Source organism: Nomascus leucogenys, chromosome 22a (assembly GCF_006542625.1).
Source record: "Nomascus leucogenys isolate Asia chromosome 22a, Asia_NLE_v1, whole genome shotgun sequence".
Classification (NCBI taxonomy): Eukaryota; Metazoa; Chordata; class Mammalia; order Primates; family Hylobatidae; genus Nomascus; species Nomascus leucogenys.
Genome location: NC_044402.1, coordinates 133,190,070 through 133,213,577, shown reverse-complemented (window position 1 = coordinate 133,213,577; position 23,508 = coordinate 133,190,070). Strand labels below are relative to the sequence as shown.

Genomic DNA, 23,508 nt, shown 5'->3' with positions numbered 1-23,508 from the left:
AATATATTTAAAAAAAAGAAAAGAAAAGACAGAGCACCACCCCCAGCCAGCGCCCACCCAGGTAACCTCAGGGACTCTCGCTATCCCTGAGGCTTGGCCTTCTCACATCCAGAGTGGAGATGACAGTTTATGGATAGGTTTCATGAACTGGAAACATGAGGGAAAGCTCTCCTCACAGGTCCCTTCCCCAGAGCTGTTTCCTTTGAACCCTCAGGTCTGGGGCAGATCCAGACCGCATCCACTCACTATGCCAGGTCAGTAGGTGACCAGCAGCATCCCTGTCACACCTCAGGGGTACCCCCTAACCCAGCCAGTTAAAGAAGAGAAAAAACTCAGCTCAAGCTGAAAGCGCCCAGCCTTCCATGAAGCATGCCAGACATTTCCATTTAATTTTGTTACAATCACCAACCGCCCTAAATGACAATTTACCCAACTGCCCAGCCTTGTTTGTCTTCCTATTTATAGTCCACAAAGCCGGGCATGTGGTAGAAGAATTGGAAACTGTCCTAGCTGTGACTGTGAAGAAAGAGGGGGAGGGAAGGAGAGGTAGAAAACAAAGAGACAGCAAGAGAACTAACAAAGCTAAAAAGCCTTTTCACACGCAAGCTATGGATGCTTCTGATACACTCAGGGAATTTTTAACTTCATGGCTGTGGCTGGTGATGCAAACACTCCCTCGGTATTAGTTAGAATTCTTAGGTTGCAAGTGACAGAAATAAACTTGTTCACTTAAGCAAAAAGGAGGTATTCGTTATTTAAAATAGATGTCTCAGCCAGGCACAGTGGCTCACACCTGTAATCCCAGCACTTTGGGAGGCCAAGGCGGGTGGATTGCCTGAGGTCAGGAGTTTGAGATCAGCCTGGCCAACATGGTGAAACCCTGTCTCTACTAAAAAGAAAAATATAAAATTAGCCGGGTGTGGTGCCGCATGCTTGTAATCCCAGCTACTTGGGAGGCTGAGGCAGGAGAATCGCTTGAACCCGGGAGGCAGAGGTTGCAGTGAGCTGAGATTGCACCATTGCACTCCAGCCTGGGCAACAAGAGCAAAACTCTGTCTCTAAATTAATTAATTAATTAATTAATTAAAATAAAATAAGATGTCTCAAAAACCCAAGGACAAGACACAGTGGCCTGGAGGAGGACTGGAACTGGGAGAGGCAAAGCTCTTAGGACTGGAGGCAAGATTCCCCCTCCATCTCTCATGCTGGTCCGCATGGTAGAAAGTGGGCACCCCACGTTGCATTATCCTTCCAAGAACAGCCATCTGCAGAGCCAATTCAGAGCACTTCAGCCCCAATTTCAAAATCCCGAGAGACAGAATTCGATTGGCCTGGTCAGACCAGGGGTCCATCCGTGGTCTGATCAACCATGATCAGGCAGGCGGGCAGCCCAGCACAGCCAGGCTCCAGGGGCCACTGTATTCGTCTGCTTGGGCTGCCCTAACAAAATTGTGCAGACTGGGTGGCTCACACAACAGAAATTTATTTTCTCACAGTTTCAGAAGCTGCAAGTGCAAGAACAAGGTGGCAGCAAATATGGTTTCCCGTTAGGAATGTCTTCCTAGCTTGTAAAAGGCACAGAAAGAAAACTTAGTTTTCACAACAGTCACAATAGCGGGGAGAGCTATTCACATCGCTATTTTAAAGACACAAACACTGAGGCTCAGAAGTAAAAGATCTCACTCTGGGGACCTAGCTTTGCGTGGTAGACTGAAGCCATGCTCTTTTCAGTCTGTGAACACGGCCCTGGTCCACTAGGGCCTTAAGCAGAGGTGGAAACCAGCACAGTGAAATAATGGAACAGGAAAGTGTGAGTGGCAGCATGTCCTTACACTCCCAAGGCCTGCACACCTGGTGCAGCTACTAGAGATGAGACTGGGCTTGGAACTGACAAAGGGTAGACTGTGAATGTCCCTGAAGCTCTGGAACGGGGGTGCAAACCAATCACAGGAACCCTTTGGAGATTTCCAAGCCTCTGATGTCTACCACCTGCTGGCCAAACCAGCAGCTAGCCAAAAGCTAACCAAGCATCATGGATTCAGGGAGGAGCACCTGCAGTTGGCCCCTGAGTACAACGGGGCAGAAGGGGGAATGCATCTTAATTCATTTGGCAATTGCAAGCCACGAAACACCCTCTCAGCTCCTGTTCCCAGAGCTCACCACAGCTCTCTCCCCAGAATCTACTCCAAAGCTTCACCAAGGCAAAAGTCTCTGCCTTCTATACTCCAGGGGTATTCAGGCTGAAAAGAGCCAGTACGCCAGCAGGAGCCAAATAGGGCAGCTGTGAAGACAAGTGTGGTGGTGATAGGGCAGGCCGAGTGGCATGAAGGCCACAGTCCACACCCAGCAAATCCAGATCTCTGTGGCCCTTCAGCTCCTTGGTTCTGGCATGCAAAGCTGGATGAGATCATCCAGAGGGTCATGCCCAGCCCTGTGAATCGTATCTCAGGTTCAGCAAAGGTGGAAGGTTCTGGAGCTGATTTGTAGAAGCAAGGGACCAGCCCAGTTCATCACAGCTGGGGGAGGGGCTTGTGGCTGCCAGTTCTGCTGCAGACCTCCAGGAAGAACTTCTAGCCTAGACAGACCAATGCTTGACCCAAAGTCTCACATCAGAAACCAGGGTGCTAGTTGGGTGTGGGGGCTCACGCCTGTAATCCCAACACTTTGGGAGGCTGATGTGGGAGGATTGTTTGAGCCCAGAAGTGAGAGTCTGCAGTGAACTGTGAAAAAACCAGGGTGTCAGTACTCCAACATTTCTGGAATAACCAAGGTTAAACACCAGGAAGCAGGGACAGTCCTCTACTCCCAGCTCCTAAGGGCTGAAGCTGAGACACGACTGAGACTGCAGATGCTCTGGGCCTTTAATCTGATATTATCATCAAAATTATTATAATAGGCCAGGTGCAGTGGCTCACGCCTATAATCCCAGCACTTTGGGAGGCTGAAGCAGGTGGATTGCCTGAGGCCAGGAGTTCGAGACCAGCCTGGGCAACACAGTGAAATCCTATCTCTACTAAAATTACAAAAATTAGCCAGGCACGCGCCTGTAGTCCCAGCTACTCAGGAGGCTGAGGCAGGGGAATCGCTTGAACCCAGGAGGTGGAGGTTGCACTGAGCCAAGATCACACCACTGTACTCCAGCCTGGGCAACAGAGTGAGACTCTGTCTCAAAAAAAAAAAAAAAAAGTTAATACAATACAGGTGCCAAATGACACATCTAGAGGCCTTCTGATAAAACTCATACAGACACATCTAACACATGAAATTCCCTTCCCTGTGGGGTGGCATCCTTGACATGGAAGACACCTGATAGTCTTGAGACATTGTACCTAAAATAGAAATGGCTGTCTCACAGAGGTTCTTAGCCATTTGGGGATCAGCTGTGAACGCTATATGCACTCTTCCCGGTGGGATGCCGGTACCTCAAAATTTTGCCTGCAATTTCAGAGGTTCAAAGACCAAGTCCATTCTTGGGCTGTTGGTGAGGGGGCTCCACAGGCACAGAATGAGACCCTTTATAAAATTACTTTTGAAAAAATTAGCCAGGTGTGGTGGTACGTGCCTGTGGTCTAGCTACTCAGGAGGCTGAGGTGGGGGGATCACTTGAGCCTGGGAGGTAAGGGTTGCAGTGAGGTAAGACTATACCAGTGCACTCTAGCCTGGGCAACAGAGTGAGACTGTCTCAAAAAATTAAAAAATATAGCTGGGCACAGTGGCTCATGCGTGTAATCCCAGCACTTTGGGAGGCCGAGGCAGGCAGATTGTTTGAGCTCAGGAGTTTAAGACTAGCCTGGGCAATATGCAGAAACCCGATCTCTACTAAAAATACAAAAATTAGCCAGGAATAGTGGTGCACACCTGTAATCCCAGCTACTTGGTGGGGACTGAGGCACAAGAATCACGTGAACCCAGAAGGTGGAAGTTGCAGTGAGCCGAAATCATGCCACTGCACTCCAGCCTGGGCAACAGAGTGAGACTTTGTCCCAAAAATCTAAAAAAAAAAAAACAAACTAGTTTGGGGATGGCCACAGTGGCTCACGCTGTAATCCCAACACTTTGGGAGGCCAAGGCAGGAGGATTGCTTGAATCCAGGAGTTTGAGACCAGCCTGGGCAACAAAGTGAGTCCCTGTTTCTATAAACAACAACAAAAATTTTTTTAAATAAAAAATAAACTATTTTTGCATGCTATAAAAATAAAAAGTAGCTAGGCAAGGTGGCTCATGCCTGTAATCCCAGCACTTTGGGAGGCTGAGTTGGAGACCAGCCTGGGCAACACAGCAAGACCCTATCTCTACAAAAAATTTTTTTTAAATTAGCCGGGCATGATGGTACATTTCTGTAGTCCCAGCTACTCAGGAGGCTGAGGTGGGAGGATCAATGGAGACTAGAAGGTCAAGGCTGCAGTGAGCCATGATTGAGGATTGAGCCACTGCACTCCAGCCTGGGTGATAAGCAAAGAAGCCGCATTATTGTATATTTCAAAATAATTAAAAGGAATAGAATGTTTCAAACACAAAGAAATGATAAATGCTGGAGGTGACGGATACCCAGATTACCCTGACTTGGTCATTACACATTGTATGCTTATATCGAGATATCACATGTAGGCCGGGCTCAGTGGCTCACGCCTGTAATCTCAGCACTTTGGAAGGCCGAGGCGGAGGATCACTTGAAGCCAGGAGTTTGAGACCAGCATGGTCAACATGGCGAAACCCCATCTCTACTAAAAATACAAAAATTAGCCAGGCCTGGTGGTACACTGTAATCCCAGCTACTTGGGAGGCTAAGGCATGAATCGCTTGAACTCAGGAGGTGGAGGTTGCGGTGGGCTGAGATCACACCATTGCACTCCAGCCTGGGCAACAGAGTGAGACTGTCTCAAAAAATAATAATAATAAAAATAAATAAAATATATCACATGTCCCCCATAAATATGTACAACTATTATGTATCCATAACAATTAAAAATAAAAAAATTTAAAAATACGTTTAAAAATGAAAAGCTTTAATATATAAAAAAGCATAACATTGGCTGGGCGCGGTGGCTTACGCTTATAATCCCAGCACTTTGGGAGGCCGAGGCGGGTGGATCATGAGGTAAGGAGATCAAGACCACGGTGAAACCCCGTCTCTACTAAAAATACAAAAAATTAGCCGGGCGTGGTGGCGGGCGCCTGTAGTCCCAGCTACTCGGAGAGGCTGAGGCAGGAGAATGGCGTGAACCGGGGAGGCGGAGCTTGCAGTGAGCCGAGATTGCGCCACTGCACTCCAGCCTGGGCGACAGAGCGAGACTCCGTCTCAAAAAAAAAAAAAAAAACATAACATTATAAAACCACCAAAATTTTGCCCCCATAAATATCCACTATGAATATTTTGGTGAACATCCTCCAAATTTCTTATTATTTTACTCAAATGAGGTTATACTACTACCCACGCTGCTTTTTCCAGGCCAGCACTGGGGTTAGCAGTCTCCTAAAACGTATTTTTGAAAGTGGAATTGCAGGTTAGATATGCAAACAGCGCTCTGGAGAGGCCAAACCCATTTGTGCTCCAGGGGGCTGCACACTTGAAGGTCCTCTCAGGGGCACCCCACAGGGGCTCAGGGCCACAGCAGGCAGGTACCTCCCGGAAGCTGAGCTTGCCATCGAAGTCCTCATCCACCTCCTTGATCATGCTCTTCAGGCCCAGGTGGGTCTGGGGGGCCCCCAGCTTCTCCATCATCAGCTTCAGCTCCATCAGGTCGATGAAGCCATCCCGCCCAGCGTCATACCTGCCAGGTCAAAGGAATGCATGACCGGGATGAAAGGACACTCGTTAGTCTCCCAAACATGTAACTCCTTTGGCTTCATTCATTGAAAAATGACTGAAATACCTCCCGCTCTGCGAGGCCGATGTGGGTCACCTGCTTCAGAGGAACCCCTCTCTCCTCAGAGCGCCTCAGGGCTTTGTATGACTCAAAGCAGATCTTGTACTACCTGTTGGTTTTCATGTCTTTTATCTCCTCAACTAAACCATAATTTCTGGAGGGTGAGAAACATGCCTTGTTTACCTTTATTTCCCCCAATTTCAGTCAACAAACATCAAGTGAGCACCTCCTCCTAATGCTGGACACTGGACGGGTTGCAGGGGCTGGCCCCTGACGCCCAGCACGTTCACAGGGAAGGGCTGGCAATTCCAGGAGCCTCCTCCTGGTCACTGCCACTGGTTCTCTCCCACGGCCATTCCCAACAGCCCAGCCTTTCCGTCCCAGCGCCAGGGAAGTTGCTTCCCACCCCTGTGTGCGGCCGTGACTCTGGCTCATGATTCCCCTCTGGTTCACTCGTCTTGTCTCCAGCTCTGAACAGCCGTGTCTGCCAAGAGGGCTCTGACTCTGTCCTCTAACAGGGCCGCTCCTCTGCTGACTGGCCTCCCAGCCCCCAGCCAGGAAACCAACCCAGCCTCACCAGATGGAACCGGGCTGTCCCCTCCTGGCCCAGCCATCTTCAGCCCTCTGTACTCTGCTTCCTCCAAGCCACTTCCCCCATTACAGGATCTCTCCACAGACCCCCTGGCTCTCCTCCCTTCAAGCATTTCCCGCCACCCAGAGACCCCTTGTTGCTCAGGTATGAATACCTTGCTCTAAAAACAAATCAGTTTACAAGAGCCAAAAGGTGGAAACAATGCAAGTGTCCGCGGACAAATAAAGGAGAAACGAAACGGGGTCTATTTAGCCAGGCGCGGTGGCTCATGCCTGTAATTCCAGCACTTCAGGAGGCCGAGGCGGGTGGATCACGTGAGGTCAAGAGTTCGAGACCAGCCTGGCAAACATGGTGAAACCCTGTTTCTACTAAAAATACAAAAATTAGCTGGGCATGGTGGTGCACGCCTGTAATCCCAGCTACTCGAGAGGCTGAGGTGGGAGAGCTACTGGGAGGCGGAGGTTGCAGTGAGCCGAGATCGCACCACTGCACTCCAGGCTGGGTGACAGAGTGAGACTCTGTCTCAAAAAAAAAAAGGGGGGTATATCCGTATATCCATACAATGGAATATGGTATGCTTATACAAGGGAATATTATTTAGCAATAAAAAGGAAGGGAAGGCTAACACACGGGTGAACCTTGAGGGCATTCTGCTAAGTGAAACAAGCCAGCCACAAAAAGGCAAATCCTGTATGGTTCCACTTCTGTAATGTTCTTACAGTAGTCAAATTCATAGAGACAGAAAGTGGATGCTTGGTCGCCAGGGGCTAGGAGAGAGGGGCATTGGAGTTAGTGTTCAATGGATAGAGATTCAACTTGAGATGAGAAAAAGGTTCTGGCGATGGATGGTGGTGACGGCAGCACAATAATATCAATGTACTTAACGCTATCTACTTACATGGTTAAAGTGGTCAGAGGTTTTGTGTTTTTGTTTTTGTTTTTTTTTTTGAGACAGTCATGCTCTTTCACTCAGGCTGGAGTGAAGCTGCACGATCTCTGCTCACTGCAACCCCCGCCTCTCAGGTTCAAGCGATTCTAGTGCCTCAGCCTCCCAAGTAGCTGGAATTACAGGTGTGCGCCACCACACCCAGCTAATTTTTGTTTTTTTGTTTTGTTTTGTTTTTGAGACAGAGTCTTGCTCTGTCACCCAGGCTGGAGTGCAGTGGCACAATCTCGGCTCACTGCAACCTCTGCCTCCTGGGTTTAAGCGATTCTCCTGCCTCAGTCTCCCAAGTAGCTACGATTACAAGTGTGTGCCACCATACACAGCTAATTTTTGTATTTTTAGTAGAGATGGAGTTTCACCATGTTGGCCAGGCTGGTCTCCAACACCTGACCTCATGTGATCCGCCCACCTTGGCCTCCCAAAGTGTCGGGATTACAAGCATGAGCCACTGCACCTGGCCTAGTCAGTTTTGTGTTAAGTGCATTTTACCACAATTTTTAAAAAATTAAATAAATAAGGCTGGGTATAGTATCATATGCCCACCCATAGTCCCAGCTACTTGGGAGACTGGGGTGGGATGGTCGCTTGAGCCCAGGAGTTTGATTGTATCCAACCTGGGCAATGTAGCAAGACCCCATCTCTTAAAAAAATAAAGAGGCCTGGAGCAGTGGCTCACACCTGTAATCCCAGTATTTTGGGAGGCCAAGGCGGGTGGATCACGAGGTCAGAAGAGCAAGATCGAGACCATCCTGGCTAACACGGTGAAACCCCGTCTCTACTAAAAATACAAAAAATTGGCCAGGCATGGTGGTGGGCACCTGTAGTCCCAGCTACTTGGGAGGCTGAGGCAGGAGAATGGCATGAACCCGGGAGGCAGAGATTGCGGTGAGCCAAGATCATGCCACTGCACTCCAGCCTGGGTGACAGAGCGAGACTTCGTCTCAAAAAATAAATAAATAAATAAATAAATAAATAACAAACACAAATTTAAAAATTAAATAAATCAGGCTTCCTCACTGATCTGGTTTGGATCTGTATCCCCACCAAATCTCATGTCGAATTGTAGTCCCCAGTGTTGGAGGTGGCACTTGGTGGGAGGCGGTTGGATCATGGGGGTGGATTTCTCATGAACGGTTCAGCACCATCCCCTTGGTTCTGTTCTTGTGATAGTGAGGGAGTTCTTGCAAGATCTGGTTGTTCAAAAGTGTGCAGCACTTCCCCGCTTGCTCTGTCTTGCTCCTGCTCCGGCCATGTGAAGTACTGCTCCCCCTTCACCTTCTGCCATGGTTGTAAGTTTCCTGAGGCCTCCCCAGAAGCCGAGCACATGCTGCCATGCTTACGGTACAGCTTGTAGAACTGTGCATGAGCCAATTAAACCACTTTTCTCAGAAATTAGTTAGTCTCAGGTTTTTCTTTATTGCTGTTTGAGAACTGACTCATCCACTCATTACCCGCCTGCATTCTCCCCAACACAGCCTCAGTAACAAAAACCCACCGTTATTGAGAACAACCACTACCCACCAAGAAATGTAGCCTGTGGGCACCTAGGAATCTAGTGCTGTGGGCTGGCGGTAGTTAAGGCTCCCAAGGTCAGGCTGGAGAGGAGGCCCAGGAATCCCTGACAGGCTCCCTTCCAGCCACAGCGGCCAACTCGTGCCATTCCTCCCACCCAGCCACCCCCTCCCTGCCCTCCTCTATGGTCTTCCTGTGCCCAGGAGCTCAGGGAGCTACCCGCTTCCTCCTCAGCTCTCCAATAGCACCCACTGTCCATCCTTCTCCTGGACTTAGCATTCACCACCTTCCTCTGGTGGGTGCTTCTATTTTTATTTCTTGTGTTTTTTTCGCAATGCCCTCACTTTAACAGTATGCTGGCTACTTCTTACTCAAGCAGCTCTGTGCTCAGTGCAGCCTCCTTGCTGGCAGAGTTACATTGCAAAGCACTAAAGGACACAGACAAGATCGCTGGATGGCTGTTGGTGGGCTTTAAGGAACCGTGAAGGATGAGACAGATCTGGAAACAAGCAAGGTGCTTCTGGGTTTCCCAGAAGTGGGCAGAGTATGTGAATCACAGACGCACCAGCCCAGGATCTAGTGTCGCCAAAGGATGGTTTGTGAGCACTTTAAGAAGGGAAGCAATGATTTCCATGGGTTCACTGAAAATGACTTGAGGATGGACCTCACTTACCTGTTTTTTAAGCTTTTTTTAAAAGACAGCTTTATTGAGATATAATTCACATACCATAAAATTCGCTGTACAGTGCATTAATTTTTAGTATATTCAGGTTGTGCCAACATCATTACCATGTAATTCCAGAACGTTTGCATCACCCTAAAAAGAAACTGATACCCATTAGCAGTCATTCCCCACTCTCCTCTTGCCACCCCTACCCCCTAGCAACTACTAGCCTTTCTGTCTCTATGGATTTGCCTCTTGTGGACATTTTGTAGCCCAACAATATTCTACTGTATCAATATACCATACTTCATTTCTTCACGCATCAGGTAATGGACATTTTGTTGTTTCCACTTTTTGGCTCTCATGAATAGTGTTGCTTTGAACGTTCATATACAAGTGTTTGGACATATATTTCCATTTTCTTGTGTATATACCCAAGATTGGATTCTGGGTCACATGCTTATTTAGTTGTGAAACGTTACTGTCAAGTTGAGCTAACGGAAAACCACAGCTGACCTGATGTCACCAATCAGGGTGAACAATGCCCTCTAGCAGGCCCTTATGGGGAAGATAAACAGGTATGGATACAATTAGGCAGACTGGCTGTTAGTTAGAGCCACCTGGAAAGGGTGCTGACTCTCAGATTTGCTGGTGACAGACACAAAGTTGGGGCAGAATCTAGGCCCAAAAGATCTCAGCAAGCTGGTGTGATGTCCACAGATAAAATATAGCAAAGCAAAATGCAAGGTCCTGGCCGGGCTCAGTGGCTCATGCCTATAATCCCAGCACTTTGGGGGGCCAAGGTGGGTGTATCATCTGAGGTCAGGAGTTCGAGACCAGCCTGACCAACATGATGAAACCCCATCTCTACTAAAAATACAAAAAAATTAGCCAGGCGTGGTGGCACATGCCTGTAATCTCAGCTACTCAGGAGGCTGAGGCAGAAGAATCGGTTGAACCGAGGAGGCAGAGGTTGCAGTGAGCTGAGATCATGCCACTGCACCCCAGCCTGAGCGACAGAGTGAAACTCAGTCTCAAAAAAAAAAAAAAAGAAAGACAAATGCAAGGTCCTAAACAAAGAATTACCATAGGATCCAATGGATGTCTGCACACTAGTATTCTTTTTTTTTTGAGACGGAGTTTCACTCTTGTTGCCCAGGCTGGAGTGCAGTGGCGCGATCTCAGCTCACTGCAACCTCCGCCTCCCGGGTTCAAGTGATTCTCCTGCCTCAGGCCTCCTGAGTAGCTGGGATTACAGGCACCCACCATCACGGCCGGCTAATTTTTTGTATTTTTAGTAGAGACAGGCTTTCATCATGTTGACCAGGTTGGTCTCAAACTCCTGACCTCAGGTGATCCACCTGCCTCAGCCTCCTAAAGTGCAGGGATTACAGGCGTGAGCCACCGTGCATGGCTGACACTAGTATTCTTAGCAGCATTATTCACAACACCAAAAGGTAGAAACAACCCAAATGCCCATTGACAAAATGTGATCTATACAAACAATGGAATTTCATTCAGCAATGAAAGGGAAGTGAACTCTGACACATGCTCACAGGCTACAACATGGGTGAACCTTGAAGACATTGTGCCAAGTGAAATAAGCCAGTCGCAAAAAGGGCACCTCATTGTATGAATTCACTTATCAGGTCCCTAGAGTGGTCAAAATCATCGAGACAGAAGTAGAATGGTGGCTGTCAAGGGCCGGGGAGGTGAATGAGGAGGCAGTGTTGAATGGGGACAGAGTTTCAGTTTAGGAGGGTGAAGACATTCTGGAAATGGATGACAGTGATGGTTGCATAATAATGTCAATGTTGTTGCCACTGAACTCTATACTTAAAAATGGTTAAAAATGGTGAATTTTGCTGGGTGCAGTCAGTCATGCCTGTTATCCCAGCACTTTGGGAGGCCCAGGCAGGAGAATCACTTGAGCCTAGGAGTTTCAGACCAGCCTGGGCAACAAAACAAGACCTCATCTCTACAAAAAAATTAAGAAAGTACCTGAGTGTGGTGGCCCACATCTGTGGTCCCAGCTACTCGGGAGGCCGAGGGGGGAGGATCACTTGAGCACAAGAGTTTGAGGCTACAGTGAGCTGTGATCACTCCAGCCTGGGTGACAGCATGCGACCCTGTCTCAAACAAAACAAAATTGCTAAATTTCACATTATGTGTATCTCACCACAATTTTTTAAAAAATGCAAGGTACTGGCTGGGAGCGGTGGTGCATGCCTCCAATCCCAGCACTTTGGGAGGCCGAGGTGGGAGGACTGTTTGAGCCTAGGAGTTCAAGACCAGCCTGAGTAACATAGTGAGACCCTGTCTCTTCAAATATTTAAAAAAATTAGCAAGGCATAGTGACATGTGCCTGTGGTCCCAGCTCCTCAGAAGACTGAGGCAGGGGGATCATTTCAAGCCTGGGAGGTCGAGGCTGCAATGAGCCGTGTTCACACAACTGCACTCCAGCCTGGGTGACAGAGTGAGACCCTGTCTCAAAACAATTAAAAAAAAAAAAAAAAGCAAGGTCCTAAAACTAAGACCCCCACAGACCGACTTCCCCAGCACAGGTTTTGAGAGAAATGGCGCTCACTTGCACCTGTGACCACACCTTCAGGGGACTGGGATGCTACAGTGAGTTAGGGAGGCTGCCAAAAAACTCATGGGCAAAATAAATCATAGTGGCAAGTACAAAAGGTCCTGAATCCCGAATGCAGGGGCCACAGTCCTACCCACCCCATCATGGTCAGCCCCACTCCACGCAGACCTCACACTTCAGGGAGGCCATGGGCCTGGTCAGTGGGAAGAACCCAAGACAAATGGACTTAAGACCCCACACAGGCTGGGCACGGCAGCTCACGCCTGTAACCCCAGCACTTTGGGAGGCCGAGGCTGGTGGGATCACGAGGTCAGGAGATGGAGACCATCCTGGCTAACATGGTGAAACCCTGTCTCTACTAAAAATACAAAAAATTAGCCGGGTGTGGTGGCGGGCACCTGTAGTCCCAGCTACTCGGGAGGCTGAGGCAGGAGAATGGCGTGGACCTGAGAAGCGGAGCTTGCAGTGAGCCAAGATCGTGCCACCGCACTCCAGCCTGGGAGACAGAGCAAGACTCCGCCTCAAAAAAAAAAAAAAAAAAAAGACCCCACACAAGGACTGGGTGGAAGGAACAAGTGGGATTTGGCAAAGAGCTGCCTTCAGACGTTGCCCAGGGGCCCAAAGGCTGCCAGAACTGGGCTCTGTGCATGGAAATGGGTGAGACAGGCTTCAGCTAAGTGCAAGGAAGTGCCTTCTGGCAAAACAGCCAACTGGAACTAGACCTGAGAAGTAAAGAGAGCTTGCACAAACCGGCTGGGAGGGACAGTCTCTGTTACATGGAGTCCCAGTCAAAGTAAACAGGTTCAGTGTGGAACTTTCCAGAGCCTTCCGTATGTGTCTAAAACTTACAAGAGGGAAACAGAGCGCACAGACTCATCTGACCACACAGTCCTCTGCATTTGGGGATTTTCTGTTGAGAAGACACACCTTGGCAATGTGGTTTTTCAAGGAAACCCTCTGAGAAGCACTTCTCTGGTCAAGTCAGCCTTAGAAGGGGTGGCCCAGTTAAATGACCACTAAGGGCAGATACAGTGGCTTGAACCTGTAATCCTAGCTACTTGGGAGGCTGAGGCAGGAGGACTGCTTGAGCCCAGCAGGTCAAGTCCAGCCTGGGCAACACAGTGAGATCTATCTCTTAAAAAAGAAAAACATGACCACTAAGGTCCCTTCAGTGCCAAGATTCTGGATAAATGTCTTCTGCCCACCGCTCACTGCCCAGCATACATAGCATGTTCCAACAGAATTCGCAGAAAAGGCTGAAGTGATCAGTGTGGTGCATATGACACACAAATCATTTGGGACATGAACAAAGAGTGAGCAGAAAGGAAGGAGAGTGAAGCGAGTAAGGGAGGAACTGAAATGTCTGGGTGTAAGAAGACAGCAGCGCCCAGGAACAGGAGATAAACTGGCTGGGCAGACGGGAGGATAAGTAAAGGTCAGGGAATAGGCAGGAATCTGTCCTCAGCTGGGAGAGGAAGGACCAGGGAGACGGCTTCCCAGCCCACATAAGCCGGAGCTAGCACAGCCTCCCGCAGACACAGAGGGGCTATCACATGTGAGGGACAAGAGGCTCTCCCCAACACAGGGAGGGGGATGAGAAAAGCCATACTCTGGCAGGGCATGGTGGCTCACGCCTGTAATCCCAGCACTTTGACAGGCTGAGATGGGAGGGTCAGCTGAGGTCAGGAGCTCAAGACCAGCCTGGCCAACATGGCGAAACCCTGTCTCTACTAAAAATACGAAAAACTAGCCAGGTGGGGTGGCGGATACCCACACCTTTAATCCCAGCTACTTGGGAGGCTGAGGCAGGAGAATTGCTTGAACCCTGAAGGTGGAGGTAGCAGTGAGCCAAGATTGTGCCACTGCACTCCACCCTGGGTGAGAGTGAGACTCTGTCTCAAAAAAAAAAGAAAGAAAGAAAAGAAAAGTAGAAAAGTCATCCTTTTACCTCTGGGGTTCGAACTGAGAGGAGTCTAGAAGACTTGGGAAACCTTCCTTTCAGGCCCCAAAGCCTGCAACATTCTCCAGGCCTAACAAAAAAGGTCAAATATGTCAGAAAAGACCTTGGCAAGCTTGGGGCAATATTGAAGGAATTCCAACTTTTTTTTTTTTTTTTGGGACGGAGTCTTGCTGTCGCCCAGGCTGGAGTGCAGTGGTGCAATCTCAGCTCACTGCAACTTCTGCCTCCCGGGTTCAAGTGATTCTCATGCCTCAGCCTCCCGAGTAGCTGGGATTACAGGCGCCTGCCACCACACCCGCCTAACTTCTGTATTTTTAGTAGAGACAGGGTTTCTCCGTGTTGGTCAGGCTGGTCTCGAACTCCTGACCTCAGATGATCCGCCCGCCTCGGTCTCCCAAAATGCTGGGATTACAGGCCTGAGCCACCGGGCCTGGCCCCAACTTCTTTAAATGGGCAAGACAATTTGGTTCAATTCCTTTGGAGAGAATGTGCCGGGAAACAAGCCCACTAGCCCAGTGGGCAAGTCCCATAGAAGGAAAAGGGCCATTGGTGTTCTGCTGAGAGCCACCAGCTGGGCACAGGAATAAAGTGAGTGTGGAGATGTGACCATGTAATGTGGAGGGGAGAAGGGCAGGGGAGAAAGGAATCCTGAGCCAACCACCCCCTTCAATCCCAGCTGCTCAGTCAGGGCTGCTTTCTTTTGTTCCTGCTGGAAGCATCAGCCAAGTTCCCTTTATTTAAGTCCTGGCAGGATTCTAAAGCTACCACAGGCCGGAAGCGGTGGCTCATGCCGGTAATCCCAGCACTTTGGGAGGCTGAGGTGGGCGGATCACTTGAGGTCAGGAGTTGAAGACCACCTGGCCAATGTGGTGAAACCCCATCTCTACGAAAAATACAAAAATTAGCTGGACCTGGTGGCACGTGCCTGTAATCCCAGCTACTGGAGAGGCTGAGGCAGCAGAATTGCTTGAACCTGGGAGGCGGAGGTTGCAGTGAGCCAAGATCATGCCACTGCACTCCAGCCTGGGCGACAGAGTGAGATTCCATCTTGAAAAAAGAAAAAACCAGCTGGGCACGGTGGCTCATGCCTGTAATCCTAGCATTTTGGGAGGCCTAGGTGGGTGGATCACCTGAGGTCAGGAGTTTGAGACCAGCCTGGCCAACACGGCAACACCCTGTCTCCAATAAAAATACAAAAATTAGCCGGGCGTGGTGGTGGGCGGCTATAATCCTAGCTACTCAGGAGGCTGAGGCAGGAGAAACGCTTGAACCCAGGGGACAGAGGTTACAGTGAGCCGAGATTGCACCACTTCACTCTAGCCTGGGCAAAAGTGTGAAACTCCGTCTCAAAAAAAGAAAAAACCAACCAACCAAACAAACAAAAAGTATAATAAAAAGAAAAAAATAATAAAGCTACCACATCAGTGGCACCCTCTCTCCTATGGAGCCAGGATATATACACCAGAAACCGATCTTTCTCTCTTCAAAGTGACCCTTGGAGGGTTTGTCTAGTCACTTCCTTTAGGGCCTGGATTTGCAAGACAGGGAGGAAAAACCTCACGTCTTCATCATCTCACTATTTTATCTGCTTCTCTCAAAATGCCTAATGTCTACATAGGGCACTGCACACAACAGGGTTCCAAACGTGTAGTAACTAAAACTGGTCGGCTTTGCAGTTCACAAGGCATTGTCTCATGTACTGATCCTTTTGATCTTCACAACAGTCCTGTGAAGAATTAATCACAGCCGCCTGCCTTTATGGTTGCCTGAGAGCTTAGAAGTGCCAGGCACTGTCCTAAATTACCTCATTGAACACAGCAGTGCTGTGAAGTGGTTATTAGTAGCCCCGCTTCATAGATGGTGAAAACTGAAGTAAGTGAATTCCTGGGGATCAGAATGAACCCGGGGTTTCAAGCAGACGCTAAGCTTTCGAGTATAGTAGGAATGATGTGCCCGTGAACTTGGAAGGGGCTAGAGAAGGCACAGTGTGTGCTCAGTGTCCCCATTTCCAGGTCACTGTTGTAACTGTCAGAGTTAGACATTTGGCAATTATGTCTCCAGATGTAGACAGAAATGATAGGAGTCACGTTTCTGAATATTTGTGGATTCTGATTTTGGCCTCAAAGCATGGTCCCGTGGCTACCGACATATGCAAAGGAATTCATTGTTGGCCAAGAGGAATGCTGATGTTGCCGCCTTGCACACATTCAGAGAAACAGTCTCACCAGCCATACCCTTCAAATAAATGTCATCTGATGTAATCCTTCAAGGCTCCTCTGAGGGGTGTGGTGCTGTTTGGCTGATGGAGAAACAGGCCCACCAAGGTCGATCAGCCCAAGATCAGCAGGCCCAAGGAGGACCCCCAGCCTGACCCCCTAACCCGCAGCTCTGCCCCAGCCTGGGTGATGTGGCCAGAGGAGCTGGGTTTTAGGGAAGTGAGACTTGATTTTCAGGTCAGTCCTCATAATGCCAAGGTCGCCCCTCCAAAACAGTTCACAAAGACAGAAACTGGAGTTAGGTATTTGTTTTGCTTGTTTGTTTGTTTTTTGAGATGGAATCTCCCTCTGTTGCCCAGGCTGGAGTGCAGTGGCGCAATCTCGGCTCACTACAACATCTGCCTTCGGGGTTCAAGCGATTCTCTTGCCTCAGCCTCCTGAGTAGGTGGGACTACAGAACCCTGCCACCACGCCCGGCTAATTGTTTGTATTGGAGTTAGGTATTTGAAAAGATAAAGGAAAACAGACAAGATGAAGAATCCTCAATGTGCTCATCGCACAGGCAGGTGTGGCTGAAGGAAGCTGGGGGTGAGGGGCTCAGCCTCCCAGGTAGGGTCCAGGGCCAAACACACTGGGGGAAGGGGGAACACTTATCTTTAACCTGCTAGAAGGTTCTCCAAGCAACTGCAGTGTGAAAGCCCCTTAAGACAAGGCTACCTGTAAACAGGTGATCTTATACCAAACTTTTGAGCCTTTGGGAAAGGCAAATGCAGGTGGATTTGTTTTCCTCATTCTTGAAAGGTCTGTTGCTCCCTCTCCTTCCATGAAAATGCTATCACATTCCTTGCAATTTGGAATCCAGCCATGTAGAAAGGGAACCCCACAGAATAGCATGCCTGGCACCCCTCCCCTGGGCAGAGATGCCCAGCCCCGGAGCACCTGAAAGCGGGAGGCCTGGGGAGGGAGGACGAACCTCAGTCCAGGAGGGAGGCCCTGGCCCCAGTGAGGCCCCACAGAGGCCCAGCCCTGGGCCCGACTGACCGGGGCCTGCTTTCTCCCCACAGGCTTGGCCTAAACCTGGATCCCTCCCTCCTTATTTCAAATGATCACCATCTTTCCTTTTTCTCCCCATAGCCTACATCTTTCAAATGCTGTCAGGCTTATTAGAGTCCCCTGAGCTCCCAGCTCCTTCTCTGCCAACATCTTAGCTCTTTTTTTTCCCTATAACTTAAACTTTAATCCATATACATATATATTTTAATTAAAGGCAATCCAAAATAGATCAGGTGTGGTGGCTCACACCTGTAATCCCAGCACTTTGGGAGGCTGAGGCGGGTAGATTGCCTGAGGTCAGGAGTTCAAGATCAGCCTGGCCAACATGGTAAAACCCCGTCTCTACTAAAAATACAAAAATTAGCCAGGCATAGTGGTGGACGCCTGTAACCCCAGCTACTTGGGAGGCTGAGGCACAAGAATTGCTTGAACCCGGGAGGCAGAGGTTGCAAGGAGCCAAGATCACACCACTGCACTCCAGCCTGGGTGATAGAGTGAAACTCAGTCTCAAAAAAAAAAAAAAAAAAAAAAGGTGGCTGGGCACAGTGGCTCATGCCTGTAATCCCAGCACTTTGGGAGGCTGAGGCGGGCGGATCACCTGAGGTCAGGAGTTCGAGACCAGCCTGGCCAACATGGTGAAACCCTGTCTCTACTAAAAATACAAAATTAGCCATGTGTGGTGGCACATGCCTGTAATCCCAGCTACTCAGGAAGCTGAGACAGGAGAATTGCTTGGACCTGGGAGGCGGAGATTGCAGTGAGCCGAGATTGCACCACTGCACTCCAGCCTGGACAATGAGAATGAAACACCTTCTTAAAAAAAAAAAAAAAAAAAATGCAACCCAGAATAGTAAAGAAAAACTACCCATAAAAAGACCCTGCACCCCTGTTTGCATCCTAGAGCTTCCTTGTGGACTTGTGGCCTTTTCCCATATTTTCCATTTTCTCAGTCCCTTTCATCTTTGTTATTGTTACTTTTTAGAGATAGGGCCTGGCTATGTTGCCCAGGCTGGAGTGCAGTGGCTATTCACAGGAGCAATCCCACTGCTGACCAGCACGGGAGTTTTGACCTGCTGCTTCTGACCCGGGCCAGTTCACCCCTCTTTAGGCATCCTGGTGATCCCCCCTAACCCCGCCTCCCCTCTTGGGAAGTCACCGTATTGATGCTGAGCTTAGTGTGGGCACCCGATGGGCACAGAGTACAGAAAGCCGAGAACTCTTGGGCTCAGGCGATCCTCCCAGGTGGCTGGAACTCCAGGCATGTATCACCACGCTCAGTCCCTTTCATCTTTATATTCTCCAGACTCTGTTAGGGGGAGACTCTGGTTCCACTGGCACTTGGGATGATTCCAAACCAGCCCCACCACCCTCTTGGGAGAGACTTGGCCCCATCTGTAACCCGAGAGTGCCATGAGCCTTGTGTGCCTTGCAGAGTGGTCAAGGGGCCCAAGGGAAATCGTCCCCTTGCACAGGACACAGGCCCAGGTAAGCTATCAGTGAGGAGGCTATTTTCTTAAAGTAGCACCTGTCTGCGGTCATGAGGAAGCAGACAGTTCCCCGGGCTTCCACTCTAACAAGCTGCCCACACCCAACTTGTCCCAGACAGCCTCATCTTTAGCCTTCTGGGGAAAACCCAAACCCGCCACCTGCCATGGTCACTGTGCTGCCACTCCACAAAGCCCTTCCTGAGTCACTCCTAGGGCCCAGCCCTATCAGAGGATAAGGCCCGCCTCCCCAGGTCTCCTGGAAAAGGCTTCTCAACTCATCTACTAGTTGAGGCCACCACTGAGCGTTGGAGCGAGGCGCGACCTGCGTGGGCCGCTTGACCATCTGCTGCTGTGCGTGCCCACTGCCTGGGAAAGCCCCCAGATCCGCCAAAGGGCCCGAGGTGACTCCGATCCCAACCCCACCGAGGGCCAGCTAGCAAGAGGACAGCAGCAAGGGACAATGGCTGGTCTCCGGCGTCCTCGCGGTTTCAGGCCCATGAGTCAGTCACTTATTCTCTTGGCTTCCACTGTGTAGAGCCCCGGGCTTTCTTGGTTTTCTAACTTCCCTCCCGGGAATTATCCTGCCATTCATGGAAAAAGAAGCTGGCCAGCCTTTGTCTACCAGAAGTTCAGCTGTTGGAAACTCCCCAGGGATCCCTCAGATAGGGTGTTCTCAGGAGGGTAGCAGTGCCCCAGAACATGCCTTAGTGATGGGAGGGGGTTGCCTGCATCTCAGGGACACCAGGACACAAGAGTACCTTCTTCTCTTCACACAGAAAGGCTTGGAATAGAAATCAGGCATTGCCGTTTTCAATAGCCAGGCTCCGGCCCCACAAAGTGAGGTCCCCAGACCAGAGCATCATGGTCACCCAGGAGTGTAAAAAAATGCAGTCTCAAGTTCTACCAAGACCCCTAGACCTGCTGAATCAGAGCCTGCATTTTCACAAGCCCCCCCACACCACAGCCCCTGGGCACATTCAAGGCAGAGAAGGGCAGCACAGACTACACCCACCGGCAGGTGGTCTTCCCAGGGGCCCTCCTGGGGTTACCCTATGGGTGTCCCCAGCTGTGCCTATCTAGATGAGCCTCGGGGACTCCCTAAGGTCACAGGACTGTAGTCCCTCCTCCCTACATCCCTGCCTGCAAGGTTCTCTGAGTTTCTACTTTTCTCTGGTTGTGTGGGTCCTCCCCAGCTGTCAAATCACCTGCTCCTCCTTCCTGCCCATCCAGCTGCGGGCTGGGAAACAGTCACTCCCAGTGCTCTACCTGCATGCAGACTGAGGGTGAGCAGGCTCTGAAAAAGGCCCAGGGGACTCAGAGATACAAAAGCTTTGACCCAAAGTTTTCATCATCCAATCAAACCACTCATAGCCACTTTTGTCTGATAAACTCCCAGCTCTCCTTGTGCCCCAAACACTCGGCTTATTCACTCACTGCAGCCTCCAACTCCCAGGTTCAAGCAATCCTCCTGCCTAGCTGGGACCACAGGGATGTACCTCCTATGCCCAACTAGTTTTTCATATTTTTTGTAAAGACAGAGTTTCGCCATGTTGCTCAGGCTGGTCTTGAACTCCTGTACTCAAGCAATCCTCTTGCCTCGGCCTCCCAAACTGCCAGGACTACAGAACTGAGCCACCTTGCCAGGTCTGCATAAAAGTTCTGAAAGGAGGCCGGGTGCAATGGCTCACATGTAATCCCAGCACTTTGGGAGGCCGAGGTGGGTGGATCACCTGAGGTCAGGAGTTCGAGACCAGCCTGGCCAACCTGGTGAAACCCCATTTCTAATAAAAATACAAAAATTAGCCGGGCGTGGTGGTGGGTGCCTGTAATCCCAGCTACTTGGGAGGCTAAGGTAGCAGAATCACTTGAACCCAGGAGGCGGAGGTTTCAGTGAGCCGAGATTGTGCCATTGCACTCCAGCCTGGGTGACAAGAGCAAAACTCTGTCTCAAAAAAAAAAAAAAAATTCTAACAAGAGAGTCCTGAGGGGCCAGGAAACTGGGTTGGAAGGGCCCCTGGAAACCTAGTTCTTCTGGAATTCCCAGGAGCCCTCTGGATATCAGGGAACAGATTTTCCCAAACAACACAAGGTTTCCACACCAGACTCCATTTGGGCTGTGCCTGGTGCAGTTCCAGCAGTGCCAAGGTCAGGGAAGGAAACGGCCAGTGGGAGGCCCCGACAAGGGGGTGTGCAGCGGCCCAGGGGTCACAGGTCTCAGAGCAGGCCAGGGCAGCCAGCCTAACGTAAGCGGACTACAGGGTGCCCGGCCATCGCCCCAAGTGGGAGACAAGGACACCTTGGGCTGCCACCCATGCAGCTCTTGACATTTCCTCTCCACCCACTGCTGCCAGCAGGACCTTTTCCTGCTTTCCCCACTCCAGGCCCACACCACCTTAAACCCAGCAGCCCTCAGTGGAAAGAACACTGGGCTGGAACATGAGTGCCCTAATTAAGGCCATGACTGCACACCGAGTGGTCACGAGGTCTTGTGCACAACCTGAGAAGGTGGTCACTTACCTTTTTCCAGGTCTCACTTACAGGTGTGTGCCTGTGTGGGTCAGTGGCTCTGTTGGAGGGAACCGCATGACCCCACTGAAGGCTCACATTACCTCCCACGGCCGCGGGGAGCTGTGAAGCTCCTGTCAGCAGTCATCAGGGCCTCAGTGCAGCTACAGCCGGCAGAGCTCAGAAGCCTCCACAGAGGTCAAGGTGCCCACTCTGCCATGGCCCCGGGCCCAGCACTGGGCTGGGCGTGGGGACTGCAGGAAGAGGTTAGCCACTTTCAGCCATGAACATTCTGTCTCTGCTTTCCCAGGGAAACTCTGGAAGGGGAGGGAGGCTCATAAGAATCAGCAATAACCGTCCGGGCACAGTGGCTCACGCCTGTAATCCCAGCATTTTGTGGGACTGAGGTGGGTGGGGATCACCTGAGGTCAGGAGTTCAAGACCAGCCTGGCCAACATGGTGAAACCCCGTCTCTACTAAAAATACAAAAATTAGCCGAGCATGGTGGCGCATGCCTGTAATCTCAGCTACTCAGGAGGCTGAGGCAGGAGAATAGCTTGAACCCAGGAGGCGGAGGCTGCAGTGAGCGGAGATCATGCCACTGTACTCCAGCCTGGGTGACAGAGTGAAACACTGTCTCAAAAAAAAAAAAAAAAAAAAAGAAGAAGAGAAGAGAAAAGAGAGAATCAGCAATAACGGACAATGGACAGACCTAAGTGTAATCAACTGGGAATTGCAGGGTTACAGGAGAGAGGCTGTGGGGCCATTCAGCTCAATGAGAGCAAGGCCCGGGCGGGGGGAACCAGAGAGAGAGAAGACTGTGATGGCCAACTGGAGTGGGCCTTACGGGTCCGCATGAGGAGTCTAGACTTTTTTCCTTGGGCAATAGGGAGCTACTGAATGTTGTATATTGCCCCACCCCAACCCAAAATAACTTCTGAAGAGGGAAGCAAGGTAATGACATCTGGGCTCTGGTGAGCCCAGCTAAAACATGTTGGGCGGATGGGGGAGGCCAGGTCTGAGGCAGCTGCTACAGGCTCAGGGCAGGTGGTCCAACAGGGCCTGGAGGTCAGGCTGCCTGCAGACACTGTGCCAGCCAAGGCCCTGCCTGGCTATGCAGGGGATGGTGTCGAGGATGGCCGAGATTTGGAGGCTGGAAAGCTGGGAGGTGGGAATAACATTACTGAGACGGGCACGTGACACTGGACAAGAGTGCAGGCCACTTGGGTTCAAATCCCAGCTCTACCGCTTACAAGGTATGTGACTTTAGGCGAGTTCCCTGGCTTCTCTGTGCCTCAGTTTCCTCATCTGTGAAATGGGGTCTGATATTGTACCCACTTTGGAGTGTCGTGAAGCATGAGTTCCCATGTGGAAATCACTAAGCACAGCCCTGCACACAGTCGGCTCTGTCAGTGGGGCTGTCAGGTGGCATTAGGGACACCCAATGCTCCACGAAGTCAGCCATTACAGGGTGGAGGGGCATGACACATTTAGAGAGGAGGCAGAGACCCTGTCACCACCAAAGCCAAACAGGACAGCATCGGAGGCCAGCATTTCTCCAAGGCCGCAGCAGAGTTCATTAGGTCCTCATGGGCAAAGAGTGAGGGCTGTCAGCAGCCAGATTTTTTTGATCAGGGCTGTCCCAAGGCACAGTGGGTGCTCAGTGAGGGGTGCTGGGGAAACCTGGGGGTGGAGATGTCTAACCCTAGAGCTGGGATCAGCTACAGCCCTGTGGGGTGGGGGTCTCTGCTGTTTCACCACCCAGAAGGGGCAGAGTGGCCAGCCTTGGGCATGAGATGAGGCAGGAGGCCATCCTCCTACTTCCTGCAAACCTGATCCGTGGCAGAGGGCTGAGGGCGTGTCTACCTTGGATGTGGCCCACTCCAAGGCTCTGCCTGGCCTGGAAGGATGCTGCCGCTATCACTGCCAACCCAGGTCTGAGCTCCAAAACCAAAGAATTTACCTTCATTCAGCAACGCGACTGGGGAGTAGGGTGTGCTAGGCTAAGATTAAAAAAAAATAATAAAAGCAGGCCAGCATGGTGGCTCACACCTCTAATTCCAGCATTTTGGGAGGCTGAGGCAGGAGGATCACTTGAACCCAGGAGTTCAAG

The 23,508-nt window shown here is 50.4% G+C and overlaps 1 protein-coding gene across 1 annotated transcript in view; it reads right to left on the bottom strand.

Moving 5' to 3' along the window:
• The window catches only part of EFHD1 (EF-hand domain family member D1), a 49,900-nt gene that overhangs the window by 14,637 nt on the left and 11,755 nt on the right, over window positions 1–23,508 (bottom strand). Inside the window, exon 2 of the mRNA XM_030803177.1 lies at window positions 5,624–5,771. Coding sequence (XP_030659037.1) covers window positions 5,624–5,771 — 148 coding nt within the window. The remainder of the gene's footprint in view (window positions 1–5,623; window positions 5,772–23,508) is intronic.